The following is a 15,128-nucleotide window of genomic DNA, read 5'->3' as shown; positions in this document are numbered from 1 at the left end:
TGCTAGGCTCCGGCAGCCGGAAGTCCCGCCCGCCGTGTAGTCGCCGCTGCTGCTGCCGCTGCCGTCGTTGTTGTTGTGGTTGGTGCGCTGAGCTCCGCGGCTCCGAGAGCCGGCTGCATCCCTTCCCCGCCGCCGCCATGAAGTGGATGTTCAAGGAGGACCACTCGCTGGGTAAGGGCTCAGTCAGAGGCCGGGGGTGGGGGTCGGGGCGGCGGGTGGGCCCCCTCCCCCACTCGGGTCGCCTTGGGTTGGGCTTGGCCGGGCGGGGCGGAGGCCGCGCTCGGACTCGGGTCGCTGAGGCTCCGGTGCCCCCGGCGGCTGCCCACGGACCTTGTGCCGCCTTTTGCCCTTTTTCCGGGTGGCTCGGTACGGAGGACCGAGGCCGCCGGGACGCCGGAACAAGGGCCCCGGGCGTACGCAGGTCGCTGGGGGAGAGGGGCCGGGGGCCCGGGAACCGGCCCACGGGCGGGCGCGACCGTCAGTCCGGTGTGTGTCTCCCACAGAACACAGATGTGTGGAATCTGCGAAGATCCGAGCGAAATATCCCGACCGGGTTCCGGTGAGTGCACTCCCCGCCCCCTCACCTCGCTGTCACCCCGTCGTCTAGGACTAGTGACAGGGCCCCGGGCCATTCAACAGTTGACAAGTTGAGGTTCCAGTCCCAGTTATAGTAGCAGACAGGCCAGACTGGGTTAGGGGCCTTCCGGGGCCCAGACTTGAGGGTCTTGAATTGGTGCTGTTCAGGGCGACTCAGTGCTGAATCTCCCGATCTAGGCCAGCGAGCTGCCTGCAGCCTCTGGGCTCCCTCGCCAATTATGTAAGGAACGATGTTCTAGGACAGGGCAACAGGTCACTGCCACTTTTGGGAACAGTGATGGGGGAAGACTGTCACTTTGGTCTTCGAAGTGGTACTTTAGTCGCAGGACACTCATCTTTAACTTTGAGCCTCCGTCTTTACCTGCCTTCTAGCTGCCTTTCTTCACTTTGACCCGGTCATCCTTTCCTGACCAAAAAATCTTAAAAGCGTCTGAGAACCCCTTCTTCCCTGGTTTCTCCTTAATCAGTAATAAATATGTTCCTATATTTCTTCTGTGGTAGGAGATAAAGTTTCTGTAATCCTTACTGAGTTTTAAAGGACATGCATGTCTGTTACTGTAGCACTTTGAATAGCTACTTTGAGGGAGGGGTTAGGAGGGACACATTTGAAACCTAGTTCAGGGAGAGTAGGAACAGGCCAAATGAGCAGCTTGGTTCTTGGCCGGCTGGGATTGCCACTCACTCCCATTAGTCTATCCGTTCCTGTTTCCTGTGTTCCTTGGGATCATACTTCCCCTGTAGTGTGAAGGCAGACCCATTCTGAGGTCCTGCAGTAACTGGCTATAGATGAAACTCTCAGCAGATATTCTCAGGTCCACACAGACAAAATGTGGAAAAGCTTTCAAGTAAGGGCTGTGTTTCTCTCATGCATGCTGAGATCCAGGATGATAAATATAATTGACCACAGAAAAGCACTTACTGTTTGCCTGTCACACATTTATATCAGTTCTTAACCTCCAGAGTTAAGAGTTTGTGGTTTATTAAATCAAGGGCATGTTTTCCAGTGTTGTACAGTTTCCCACCCACTCTTTCCCACATACTATTCATCAGCTCCCTGACAGGGCAAGGCTAGAGCAGTGCAGGGCCAGAGCCTCACTTTAGAAACCCAATCCTGACCTCTCTTTGTTTTCCCAGGTGATTGTGGAAAAAGTCTCAGGCTCTCAGATTGTTGACATTGACAAACGGAAGTATCTGGTTCCATCTGACATCACTGTGGCTCAGTTCATGTGGATCATCAGGAAAAGGATCCAGCTTCCTTCTGAAAAGGCAATCTTCCTGTTTGTGGATAAGACAGTCCCACAGTCCAGGTAAGAAGTGTTTACTGGCATTGGCTATCTGCTTAGCTGCTTACAGAACTCAAAACTTTGAAGGTCAGAAAACTTGTAAATGTCCTGACTGGAAATCTGGATTTTGTGCTCCATGACATGAGGAGTTCAAGGAAAATAAGAAAGAGCTGCAGTACATGGAATGTCCTTTGGGTTAAGAAAACAGAACAAGGTTGGACTTAAAAAAATAATAATAATAATAAAGAAATGCAGCCTCAGACCCTCATGAATCCTTTAACACAGTTGAGGACTTACTTAGGCTTAAGCGATCAGTAGAACTGAAGCCTAAAATGAGATTTTCTTCAAATGATCCATGAAATAAGTCCTGGCATTCTCCACTGGGAGCTTGTGGGCCCTCCTGAGGCTCAGCTTCAGTTAATCACCCTGCTGCTTGCTCTCCAGACTTATTTCGGTGCCACTGTCAGAGTCAGAGTGTGTAGCTGCCTGATCCTCAGGTATGCTAAAATGGCTGCTGTCCAGCAAAAGGCTCCGTGGTCTCTTTACAGACTTCTACCTCCCTCGTCACACCTGCTTTCACTGACAGAGTAACCGCCCCCTCGCTCCAGCTCTTGGGCTGCCTGGAAGCATTCTTTGGGATAACTTGGGACCTGAATCAAGGCAGGGGCATTACGATTCCCTTCTTCTGTGTAGTTGACTGCCTAGCTTTAGTTGCCTATGGAAAGAAGAAAATGGACTCATTCTAAATTCCTGGTCAGTCCTTTCCCATTACTGGCTGAGTACTTCTAGACCCTGAGCCAGATGCTAGTCCCTCTCCCGAGCGTGGGTTCCCTGGCTACATCATCTTGGCGACCCAAACTAAGTCTCATTTGTCACCCCCCGAAAGTAGCACTTCTAAAAGCTAAGGCTTTCAGAAGCCCTGGGAACTAGCCCAGTGTGGCCAAAGTATGTTTCCTTTGAAAATCCTTGGAAGGTCCAGAAAAGGCCTAAGCCAAACTCCATTCCTCTTCCTATGAAAAGTAGAGAGGTCTGGCTACTTGTTGGTCTGATTTTTGCTTTCCCAACCTCCACTGCCTCCATTTCCTGTGTTTGGCAGAGAAGCAGGATAGGGGAGAAGTGAAAGGTTCTTCAGTAAGGCCGGTGTCCTGCCTGAGAAGGTAGGCCGAGCCCTGCCTGCTGGGTGCTGTGGGTCTCCCGCAGCTATAGTTCGGGAAGCTGTGGTGTTGGCAGAGGCGGTCTTGCCACCTGGTGGGGCTCTTCCAGCCTCTTTTCCCAGGCCTCTAGGCACTGCGGTGCTGGGTGTACTTTTCATCAGGGGCGGAAGCCCTCGGCCTCTGTGGTCATACTCAGCTTCCCTTAAGGCTGTGGGGGAGGTAAATCTTTACTCATACCATCTGCAGCTTCTGTAGAGCTTTAGTGACCCTGTGTTTCCTCCTTCCTGGAGGTGGCTTCTTAGGTGGAGGAAGTAGGCGACTAAGACCTGTGGCATTGAATTTATTTTACTCGATTCTGATCCTCTGATATTTCTTGAAGGAAATGAAGTAGGCTTCTGGAGACACTGTTACTCTGAGGGCTCCATGTTAATCTAGCAATTAAAATGGCTACAGATTAGCAACTGCCCCCTCCCTCTATTATCCCTGAGATATAAATAGAATTGGAAATGAAGAGTGATTCTCAGGGCAGCAGAGGCTGCTTCATTTTCTCTCCAAGTCCCATTTGCCTTTCCAACCTGATAAGAATCTGCCCTAAAGCAGATGATGCAGCAGTGACCCAAGTCCCGATTTTAGAGAGTCACTAACCAGGCTTCCTCTGTCTAGGCCTGTGGCCCCAGTTAAAGGCTTTCTGCTTCAGGCTTAATGCAGCAGTTATTTGCTGGGGGGTTTTATTAAGAAAAATTGTTCTTCGGGGCGCCTGGGTGGCTCAGTAGGTTGAGCCTCCGGCTCTTGATTTCAGCTCTGGTTATCATCTCATGGTTCATAAGTTCAAGCCCCGCTTTGGGCTCTGCGCTGACAGGGCAGAGCCTACATAGGATTCTCTCTCTCTCCCTCAGTCTCTGCCCCTCCCTCACTTGCACTCTCTCTCTCAAAATAAATAAATAAGCTAAAAAAAAAATTGTTTCTAAACAAAAGAGGTATGTGACATCATTGGGCTTTATGCTGACGGTAATCACCTGATGGTAGCACACACAAAACTGTCACAGGGTCTCCCCCTGAAGCCCATGTGTGACTCAGCTTTGCCATCTCCTCCTTGAGGCACCTGAGCAGCAGCTTCTTCCTCAGCTCCTTCCAGCCTCCTTAGGGAGTGTGAGGCCTCCCTTAACCTTCTGCCGGAGCTTGCATGCTTCCAAGAGCGGCTAGAGGAATAGTCGGGAAGGGAGGAGTCCAGGCCTGCAGGAGCCCTGCCCTGTCCATGACAGATCTGCGTGAGGGTCACTGGTGGAGCGAGCGAGAGGTGGAGCAGAAGCAACTTCAGTTATTCTTGCCTTCGAGTGGAACTTTGGGAGAGCGTTCTATAACACAGCTAAAAATTGTGCTCGTAAAAATGTGGTCATTGTTTAGAGTAGTTAGTATTAAATATTGATTCTAGAAATAGAGACCAAGGCAAGTCCCTGAGAGTTTTACTTGCTAAATTCTTTGAGTTCTCCATTTTTTTAAAAAGCAGGGCAGAGGGGGTAGGATTGCCACTCCTTTTTCCCATTTAGCATTGGAAAGTTAAATTCTCTGCCTATGTGCCCGCATTCAGAATCAGGCCAGAAACGGAAGGAGAATTGTGCCTTGATGCAGACAGAACTCAAAGGATATCCGTACACGCTTCCCAGTCATGGCCTTACAGGGAAGCCCAGACCTGGCAGTGGTACCTACCTTTTGGTCTTTGTTTAGAACACAGAGTCTTCTTAATCCCTGTTTAAAATAGAAACAGTAGTATATTATTAAATAAAATATCTGTAAGATGTTATAATTTAGGAATGTTACCTTTGGAAACCTGTGTTTAAGATTGTGGTGCTTAGTTGCTTTTTGATCTTAAAGAGATACTAAGTAAAGGGAAGTTGTGAGATCTTACAGTGCATTCATCCTTTATTTAGAAATGTACTTAAATTAAGCACTTTTGATCATTTCTAGGTAAATACTTATTCAAGAACAGGATTCATTCCAGAAGTAATGGGATTTATATCAAAGAAAAATCTGATAAAAGGAATAGCCAGTAGTTAATTTTTATGTTGTAGAATGTCAGGGAGCCTTCATGGCTAAATTAACTTTCACTTTGAGGTGGTTGCCTTTCCAGGGTCCATAGCAGTGGCCACTGTCCTCCCACCTCACCCCATCTGCCCTCCCCTGCTGGGAAAGAGAGAAATCCAGGTCCGGTGGAAGCACGTGGGCTCCAAAGCAGATGGGTGACCGGGTGTGTGCCCATCAGTCCAGCCGGTTCATGAGTCAAGCTGGATCCCACAGCCTTCATGAGCTGCCCTTGGTTGGCCCTTGCCCCTTGGGGGAGGTTCTGCAGGGATCAGGCACCCACACAGTTCTAGGTCAGCCTCCTCCAGCGCAGAGGCTCTTGAGTAGCTTAAATCTAATGTTTGCCCTCAGCAGCTCGGCTATTTCTGGATGTGGATCCTTCTGAAAGGTGCCGTTATGAAAGGCTCATTTGTCTGGATCTGTGTGACTCTGAATGGAGGGGTGGGTGACAGTACTTGAGGGTATCACCATACCTTACTTAGATTGGCTTCGTGACTTACAATCTGCCACTGGCTTTTTCCATTTCTTTCCTGGTCAGACTCAAGAGTTTGGAAGGTGGCAGTGCTTCTGGTACTCAGCGGTACCCTTCTGGGTTGGGTGCATGTATGTAATAGTTGATGCCACAGCAGTGTGCTTTAGTGTCAGGGACTGGAGGTCATCTGTGGGTGTCTTCCCCAGCCAGTGACTTAGGCAGGAGGCCTTGGAGTTGCAGTGTTGCTCGTAAGTGATCAGGCCATTCAGCAGGTCTGTGCGGCTTGGCCTCACGGGCGCATGCGTGTGAGGATCCTCCGGGCATTCTGGCGGTAGCCTGCCCAGCGCTGTGTGGCTTGGGCTCTGTGACCTCTGAGAGGGAAGCGCATCTTCTCAGAGGCTTGTGGAACTTGTCCTAAACTGATGTGCCAGCCTCCTGCTGTTTTATCTCACTGACTTCCATTTAACTCTTTTTTTTAATGGACTTAAAATTTAAACTGTTTGTGGCCTGGCTCTCTGGGGCTCCAGGCCAAATTATTCTGACTTTGTATGTGTGTCACCCGATTCCATAAGTGCTATTTTGAAATCATACCGTACAGATGTGTCAGTCTTCTTTCTTGGCGCTCAGTGATACCTTGAAACCGGGCATTCGCTCACAGGCTGCTGAATGGAGTGTTCACCTCCCAGCGTTCAGTTTCCAAGTTTCTGCCCAAGGGGTGTCCCGAGTATAAGGACCCAGTGCTGCTGCCACCTAAATAAAGTTTCCACACGAGGCTGCGTGACAGAGAAAGTTTCCACGCGGGGCAGGGAGAGGAATCTTGCAGTCACCAGGCACAACAGTTGTCACGTTATAGGATCTGAAGGAGGGAGCTCTGTGTGACGCAGAGGCTGGCAATGGCGGCCTTACCTGGGAAGCTGTTACAAACGTAGAATCTCAGGCCCCACTCCGACCTACTAAATCCAGATGGGCACTTGAACTAGAGTGCCAGTGATTTTGTATGCACGTTTGTGTGTGTGAGAGGCGCTTTTCTCAGGGAGACCTCTGCGGGAGCTACGGGATGCTGCCGTTCGGCCAGTAGAACGGATCTGTGTATGCACTTGGAGGCAGCCCAGCTCAGTGGTAAGAGTGTGTCCTAGCTGTGTGATCTGGGGTGAGTCACTTCTCTGTGGCTCACTTTTATTATTTCTAAACTTAGGCCGCCTCATAAGATTGTTGTGAGGATAAAAAGAGTTAATATAGGGGCGCCTGGGTGGCTCAGTCGGCTAAGCGTCCGACTTCAGCTCAGGTCATGATCTCGCAGTTCGTGGGTTTGAGCCCCGCATCGGGCTCTGTGCTGACAGCTCGGAGCCTGGAGCCTGTTTCAGATTCTGTGTCTCCCTCTCTCTCTGACCCACCCCGTTCATGCTTTATCTCTCTCTGTCTCAAAAATAAATGAAGGTTAAAAAAAAATTTAAAAAAAAAGAGTTAATATAAACACACTTAGAACAGTGCTTGGCACGTAAGTGCTATTATAATTAGGAGTTTTATGATCACCCTCCATAGCTGCCGGGGCACTGGTTAGAGAGATTTATAAATGCAGGTTTTACTTAGAAGACGATGGAATCTAAAAGCAGGAAGGAACGAGAGCCGCATGATGATGGGCCTCCGCGTTCAGTCTCAGAGCCTGCCTTAGACAGCGTGGCTCCGGTGGTCATTGTTCGTATTAGGCAGAGTCAGGGGTTGGCCGCTGGTATTTATGAGCTCCTCGAGTGTTTCTTACTCAGAAGTGGGATTTAGAGCCATCGCACTAGAGCTGCTAACTTGCTAGGAAAAGAGCACACCTAGTCTTCAGATGGAGCCAGACTTGACATTGGCATCAAGGGGTGGCCGCCTTTGAACTGCACACAGTGTCTTTGACCTCTGCCTCTAAATCCCTCTGGTACTGGTGGTGGGGAGAGGGGAGGACAGGTGCTCGTCATGGTCATCCTGGATACTAGGATGACGTGGGGCTAAGAGAGCTGTGGCAATAACTGTAGCTGTTTTCCCTGTGGCCTCATTCTAAGGAGTCTCAGAGAAAAGCAGGGTTCCTCAGGGCATTCCCAACCACCAGGGTAAGAATCTTCCTAAGAGACTGAGCTCCATGTCAAGCCTTTTGCTAGCCGCTGGCTCCTTACTCCAGTCCCAGATCACATGGCTCTTAAAGATGAGCATCTCAAACAGGCAAAGACTAGCATGTGTCTTCCTCTGGCAGAGAGACCGGTTCTCAACCTAGCTGCACCTGGAATCATCTTGGGCATTTTAAAACATATTGATGCCTGGCTCCGACCTCCAGAGATTCTGATTTAATTGGTCTGGGGTGGGGCTTGGGCAGGGAGAGGTTTTAAAGCTCCCCGGAGATTCTGTTGTATAGCTGAGGTTGAGACCCAACACTCTAGGGGTCCCCAGGATGGGGTTCCTGTCTCTACCCACCGTCCCTCAAGTCCTCACATGTTCCAGGTCAGTGCTGTTGAGAAATGGCATGTGCAAATTAAATTACAAATGTAATTTAAAATGTTCCAGTACATTTAAAGAGAAACAGGTGAAATTAATTTTAATAATATACTTTATTTAGTATATCTAAAATGTCATTTCAGCAGGTAATAAAAATTGAGATTTGTACATCCTTTTTTCATATCAGGTCTTGAAATCGTGTGTATGTTTTACACTTACAGCACATCCCAATTCAGGGAGCCTTATTTCAAGTGCTGAATGTAGCCAGCGGCTACTGTATGGGACGGCAAAAATACAGGGCATTTCTATCATGGCAGAAATAGCACTAGTGGATAGGGCCATTCCAGGAAGTCTTTCTGTGGAGTCCAGGTTAGGAGGTCCTCACAGGGAGCGCTGTTTACCAGATGCTGGTGACAGGTCCTTTGTATTCATACCTATCCACCCCCACTTGTTACTTAAGAATTCTCATCTGCCCACACAGCCAACCAGGCTAACCTTGCAATTGGGCAGGAAGAAGAGAAAAGGAAAAATTCCCCTTTATAAAAATGTGGCCTGTATCCCTGTTTATATGGAGGTCCCATGAGGCCTGCTAGGAACACAGCAGCAGGGTGGGGCTGTGATTGTTCCACCAGCTTGAGGCCTTGGACCCCTCCATCTCCCGCCCCCCTGCCTCAGTTTTACTGAATCCTGCATGTGAGCACCTATTGTGACCTGTCCAGCTAGTGACCTCTGATATCTTCAGCTGGCTCTCAGACTGGTATCTTACTGCTGGTTCTGGTTGACCCCACGCGTGTGGTCACACTGATGTTTAGCACATGTCTGTGCCTCCTCCTCGGCTCTCATAGAACAGTCACGTGGCCAGAGCTCGCCTGGGGTTCCCTGTGTTACTAGTCTTACCCTGGAGCCGGTACAGCTCAGTTTCATGGCAGAGAACTAGATTAGGTCTCCTGTACTGCAGTCTGTTTTATGGCTTAGGGAAAACCAGTTTTCCCACCCACACATGTTTAAACAATACCTATTTCTGGAGGGTTCTTTGGAAGGTTGGGCAGAGTTTCTCTGGATTCCAGATATATTCTGAGAACTTTCTGCATTACGTGTGAGGAAAATAACTTCTCTTTGATGGCACTGATGCTGATCTCTGGGGCATAGGGTTTTTGGTGGGGGAGCGTCTACAAGAATGAACCCACTTGTACTTACGTTAGGTACAAATGATACACCTTCAAATAAGCCTGAAGGAGAAGCACGCTCCTTGTACACTTCTTTACCTTGGCCCTCTACCCACACAGGGATGGGCTGCTTAGGCTCTTAATTTTGCTTAGTTTTTTTGTCTTGCCCTCAGCATCCAGAAAGCATTCAAGTACTAACCAGTGCTGGCCTCTGAAGGAATAACTTGGTGTGAGGGTGAGTTAAATGGCCTTGCTTCAGGGCAGGAGAATGGACATTTGATTCTAGTCTTGTCTACTGATTGCCAGAGGCCTAATTTATCCTGGCTCCATTTCCCTTCTGTAAAGCTGGATTGTCGGCACACGGCAGTGCTAAGATTTCAATTACTTTTCTTGTCTACCACCAAAGTACGGTAGAACAGCTAGTTTTTTTTTTTTTTTTTTTTTAATTTTAAATGTGTATTTATTTTTGAGAGACACGGAGAGAGACAGCGCGAGTGGGGGAGGGGAGAGAGAGGGAGACACAGAATCCGAAACAGGCTCCAGGCTCTGAGCTGTCAGCACAGATGCTTAACCTACGGAGTCACCCAGACACCTCAGGCAGCTTGTTTTAGTAGTCACGTCCCTTATCTTCAAACCGACTTGCTCCCGGCACCTTGTGGGTAGACTCAGTGACCAAACCCAATTTTCAATGTTGTTTTTGTTTTTCTCTTTCAAGCCTAACTATGGGACAGCTTTACGAGAAGGAAAAAGATGAAGACGGATTCTTGTATGTGGCCTACAGTGGAGAGAACACTTTTGGCTTCTGAGGGCCAGTGCTGGGCTGGGTGCGCCGCTCCTGCTTGTGTATCTTGTAAATAGCCGGCCATTTTCAGTTACCAGACCTCTTCACATAGACCTGTTAGTGCATTTGTAACTGGATTTATTTCTTAATATATTGGAAGGTTTTGTTTCCTTAGACTAGTAAATTATCATACAGAGTTTTATTTTGAGTTTTCCTTTTTGTGCACTGTCCTCATGGCTATACTCCAGGGAACTTGTTCCTCTGGGGATCCTATTTAATGAAGATATTTCCATATTAAAGTGAGGTAGGTGGGGTATTAAAGTGAAAGGGAGGGAGATGATGCATTTCTTCTGGATTATGTTTGAAGTGTTAAAGATGGTTAAGTATTAAAAGCACCCAAATTAAATCCTTAGCAATCAGAACACTTGCTTCACTAGATTTTGCCAACTGCCAATCATGTTGGATTGAGCTTATCTGTTCCTCTTTCTGAAAATATTAAGGTAAATAATTAACAATAAAACTTCCTCTTATAAAGGCATTGCAGTGTGACCATGTCGTTTATTTACTTCTTACAGATGGGTGACGTCTTACAGATGGGTGAGAGCCGTAGCCCTGTGTCTGCTGGGCCAGCAGGAGGCATTGTGGGGCCCATAGGAGCACAGCCTAGGACAGGAAGCAGGGGTCTGTGTCATAAGAGGGTTTTTTTTTTTTTTTTAGTGGTTAATATATCCACATGGATATATTCAGCTTTAAACACTATAGAAAGGTAGACGTTCCAATCTCAGCACTGCTGTGTGCCAGGCATTGAGAAGTGCTGCTCCCACTACTCCTTCTTTTCTTCTACAAAAGAAACCATATATGTTTACGTACATTGCTTGTTTTTTCATTTAACAGTATATCCTGGTGATCTTTCCATATCAGTTGATAGGGAGCCTTTTCGTTCATTTTTATAGACAAATAGTATTGCACTGTGTGAATATACCATTATTATGTGCCTAGTCCCATTAACGGTGTTCGGGTTTTAACAGGCTTTCACTATCTTATACAGTGTTAGGACAATAACTGTAGACCGTGACGTACTCTTTTTTTCTTTTTTTTATATTTTTATTTATTTTTGAGAGACAGAGACAGCACAAGTTGGGGAGGGGCAGAGAGAGAATGAGACCCAGAATGCAAAGCAGGCTCCAGGCTGTCAGCATAGAGCCGGATGTGGGGCTCGAACTCACAAACTGTGAGATCATGACCTGAGCCAAAGTCGGACGCTTAACCGACTGAGCCACCCAGGCGCCCCCGTAATGTACTCTTAAATGTACCCGCACTCTTTCTAGTGCTGCTCTCCAGTCTCTTCTTCCTAAAAGTCATGATTAGATTTCCCATGTCCATGAAATGCATGATTTCTCACAAATTAGTATAAATGTGGAGGCACAACACACATGCATCTAAGAGGAACACTTAGTTACTTTCCCAAATCTTCCTTAGATTGATTGTGTTGGAGGCTACAGCCCTACATAGATAATCAGAATAAAGCAACTAGGTATCAGCCCACAATCTGGGAACATGTAGTTAAAATAACTGCCTTAAACTTTCTACAGAGGAAATATAACTTTACCAAGTTATATAAGCAACCCGTCAAAGCTCTCTACTGATCTCAGCTCCCCAGGTGGGATCAGAAGAAACTTTTGTCATTAAGCATCATGTTGGTCTTTCTGAAACCTGACCCAATAAAATCTGCAGTCTCTTTGCTGGTAGTTTTAAACTAGAAACAGGGAGAAACTGACCTCTGAGTGGGCAAGGTAAAAAGAAGGAACAAGTTCTGTGTTAAAAGGAATCTTGTTTGCAGTGACATACACCCAGCTCAAACTGGCTTAAGCTCTAAAAAGGCAATTTATTATTTCACTTATTGTACAGGGATAGTTCATTGGCTTCAGACATAGCTCGAACCAGAGATCAAACGATAACATCAAAACTCTTTCCTCTTGGTTTTGTTTCCCTCTGTGTTGACTTCATTCTCAGGCAGATTCTTCTCATGTCATGGCAAAGTGGCCCCGTCAGCTTTGCAAGTCCAGTGGGAGAGCATTTCTTCTGAGGACAATGTTAAAAGTCCCCAGGAGGATTCTGGCCTCACTTGAATTACCAAATAGCTTCTCACCCATCCCTGCCTGAGGCAGGGACTGGTAGGAAGGAGTGGTAAAAAACCCTCTTTTTAACCATGTGAACAGGATAGGACTATAGAGCAGTGGAGGAGGGATAGCTTTTCAAAGGCATTTTGACCTGTTTCTGTTTCACAACCACAAACCCACAAATGAACAGTAGTAGAGAGAAGAAGAAAATCAAAAAGCAAGTGTCTCTAAGTCAGCTGTGTTTTGCTTTCCTTCAAAATTAAAAGTAATTTGGGGCACCTAGGTGGCTCAGTCGGTTAAGTGTCCGACTTCGGCTCAGGTCAGGATCTGGCAGTTCATGGGTTCAAGCCCCGTGTCGGGCTCTGTGCTGACAGCTCAGAGCCTGGGGCCTGCTTCGGATTCAGTGTCTCCCTCTGTCTGCCACTTCCCTGCTTGTGCTCTATCTCTCAAAAATAAACATTAAAGAAAAATTAAGTTACAGGGGTGCCTGGCTGGCTCCGTTGGTAGAGCACGCGACTTGATCTCAGGTCGTGAGTTCGAGCCTCACGTTGGGCATAGAGATTACTTAAAAAAATTTTTTTAATTAAAAAAAAGTAATTTATAACTTTTATTGAACACGCGCTGGATACCAGATGATTTACATATATCATCGTGGTTAGTCTTCAAAAAGCATTTACGAGACAGGTAGTGTAATTCTCACAGCTACACTGCTATCAAGTGACAGAGTTAAGGAGATTTAAAACTCGAGATTTAAGAGGAAAGACAGAGTTGGCATTGTGAAATCATTTCATAATGCTTGTTTTTTTTTTTTCTATTTACAGTATGCCTCAAGCTGCTGGATACTGAGGCACAAACAGGAATAAAAATGTTACCCCGTCTTTCAGAAACTTACAGTATGGGGATAAACCTATACATAAATCAATAATTACGAGCAATATTAGAAAGTATTCTTGGAACAGAGGAAGGAGTAGCTATTATCTATGAAACAAAGTATTGAAGAAAGCAGTCTTATATGTAATACTAATAAAAAATGGGTTTGTCAATCTTGCCTTTAAAATGTAGTATCTGAATAAAGGTTTGAAAAGTTTTAAAAAAGTAGCATCTAGTTTCACCCAACTCTAGTCCTTAAAATACACTAGCAAGATTTTACAGATGAATTTTATCAAACTATGTAAAGAATCCTTAACCCTTTCTTACGCTTGCAGATTAGAAAAAGGGAATAATCACAAATTCATTTTGAGAATTAAAATCTCAATGCCCAAAACTTTGTAAGAGAGAAAAATTAGATCTCATTTATCAACAGAGAAAAATCCTAAATAAATTACTAGTATATAAAATTTAGTAGTGTACTAAAAAATCATGACCAGGTAGAGCTTAGCTCAAGAATGGGTTATATAGTCCATCATTATGTCTATGTATAAAATATTCCAAACTGGGGTGCCTGGATGGCTCAGTAAGCTAAGCATCCAACTCTTGATTTTGGCTCAAGTTCATGATCTCACGATTGGTGGGATCCAGCCCCATGTCCTCGGGCTCTTTGCTGTCAGTGCGGAGCCTGCTTGGGATTCTCTCTCTCCCGCCCTCTCTCTCTGCCTCATCCTCACTCGCACGCATGCTCAACTTGCTCTTTTTTTTTTTTTAAGTTTTTAAAATGTTTATTAAAATTTTTTAATTTTTTTTTTAAAATTTTAAAGTTTCTTTATTTTGAGAGAGAGAGAGAGACAGCAAGCAGGGGAGGAGGAGAGAGAGGGAGAGACAGAATCCCATGCAGACTCTGTGCTGCACAGAGCCTGATTCAGGGCTTGAACTCATGAAACCAGGAGATCATGACCTGAGCTGAAACCAAGAGTCAGATGCTTAACTGACTGAGCCACTCAGGTGCCCCTGTTTATTTATTTTTAAGAGAGAGAGAGAGAGAGAGAGAGAGAGACAAAGCATGAGTGGGGGAGGGGCAGGGAGAGAGGGAGACACAGAATCCGAAGCAGGCTCCAGGCTCTGAGCTGTCAGCACAGCGCCAGATGTGGGGCTCGAACTCATAAACCGTGAGATCATGACCTGAGCTGAAGTCGGACGTTTAACCGACTGAGCCACCCAGGTGCCCCTCTCTCTCTTAAAATAAGAAATAAACTTAAAAAAAATACACCAAATTAATAACTGAAGGAGAAAAACTATATGATCATCTCATAGATGAAGAAAAAAATGCCAGAAATAACTCAAAATCCATGCATAACTTTTAAAAAACCTCTTAGCAAATAAAGGGTACTTCTTTAACTTGATAAAGGGAACCCATAAAAAATCTACAAATATGACTACAAATCTGACTATTATCATTTTTTAAATGTTTGTTTAGTTAGAGAGAGAGTGCATGCACACACATGCTCTGGTAGGGCAGAGAGAGAGAGAAAGAGAGAGGGAGCAAGAGAGAATCCCAAGCGGGCCCTGTGCTGTCAGTGCAGGGCTCAGACTCATAAATGGTGAGATCATAACCGAGCTGAAATCAAGAGCCAGATGCTTAACCAACTGATCCACCTGGGTGCCCCGACAGCAAATATTTAAAGCTATGGTAAATAAGGTAATATGATAGGTACTGACACTGGGATAGACAAGTACTCTAATGGAACAGAACCCAGAAATAGATCTGTATAGAAAACATACGTCAGAGGTGGCGTGACAAATCAGGAGAGAAAAGAAGAACCAGTCAACAAATACAAATTGTACTGTGAAGTCGGAGGGATGAACTTTATGGCATGTGAACTTTATCTCAATATTCTCAATTAAAGCTGTTAAAAAAGACTGCTGTCACTGCTCTGCTTCTCCTCAACACTGTCCTGGCATAAAAGCAATACAGTAAGAGAGGAAAAGTAAATGAGAGGCATAAAAATCAGAAAGGAAGACTAAACTGTTCTTAAATGTAGACAGTGATAATCTACACAGAAAAATCCAAGAGAATCTGTAGAATTTAGAACAAGTCAGAAAGTTCAGCATGGTTGCTGGATATCAGGTGAGT

General features: G+C 46.0%; 2 protein-coding genes across 4 annotated transcripts in view; one reads left to right on the top strand and one right to left on the bottom strand.

Moving 5' to 3' along the window:
• The first annotated feature begins 9 nt into the window (after positions 1-9).
• Positions 10-10,539, top strand: GABARAPL2 (GABA type A receptor associated protein like 2). Of its 2 annotated transcripts, none has more exons than XM_053211070.1 (4): positions 10-171; positions 504-559; positions 1,732-1,904; positions 5,163-8,122. In XM_053211070.1, the coding sequence occupies exons 1-4, from the start codon at positions 138-140 to the stop codon at positions 5,308-5,310; spliced, it is 411 nt and encodes a 136-aa protein (XP_053067045.1). In that variant the 5' UTR covers positions 10-137; the 3' UTR covers positions 5,311-8,122. The 2 variants fall into 2 exon arrangements, with proteins under 2 accessions (XP_053067045.1, XP_026932049.1); XM_027076248.2 differs by lacking the exon at positions 5,163-8,122 and adding an exon at positions 9,936-10,539 and having other exon boundaries at positions 13-171.
• A 2-nt stretch (positions 10,540-10,541) lies between these two features.
• The window catches only part of ADAT1 (adenosine deaminase tRNA specific 1), a 37,555-nt gene continuing 32,968 nt past the window's right edge, over positions 10,542-15,128 (bottom strand). For both annotated transcript variants that reach the window (XM_027076242.2, XM_027076244.2), the window contains one exon: positions 10,542-10,664. In XM_027076242.2, the coding sequence (XP_026932043.1) occupies positions 10,589-10,664 (76 nt within the window). In that variant the 3' untranslated portion in view covers positions 10,542-10,588. The remainder of the gene's footprint in view (positions 10,665-15,128) is intronic.

Source organism: Acinonyx jubatus, chromosome E2 (genome assembly GCF_027475565.1).
Source record: "Acinonyx jubatus isolate Ajub_Pintada_27869175 chromosome E2, VMU_Ajub_asm_v1.0, whole genome shotgun sequence".
In the NCBI taxonomy this organism is placed as follows: Eukaryota; Metazoa; Chordata; class Mammalia; order Carnivora; family Felidae; genus Acinonyx; species Acinonyx jubatus.
The sequence above is the reverse complement of the archived record's forward strand: the minus strand, read 5'-3'. Positions and strand labels throughout refer to the sequence as shown.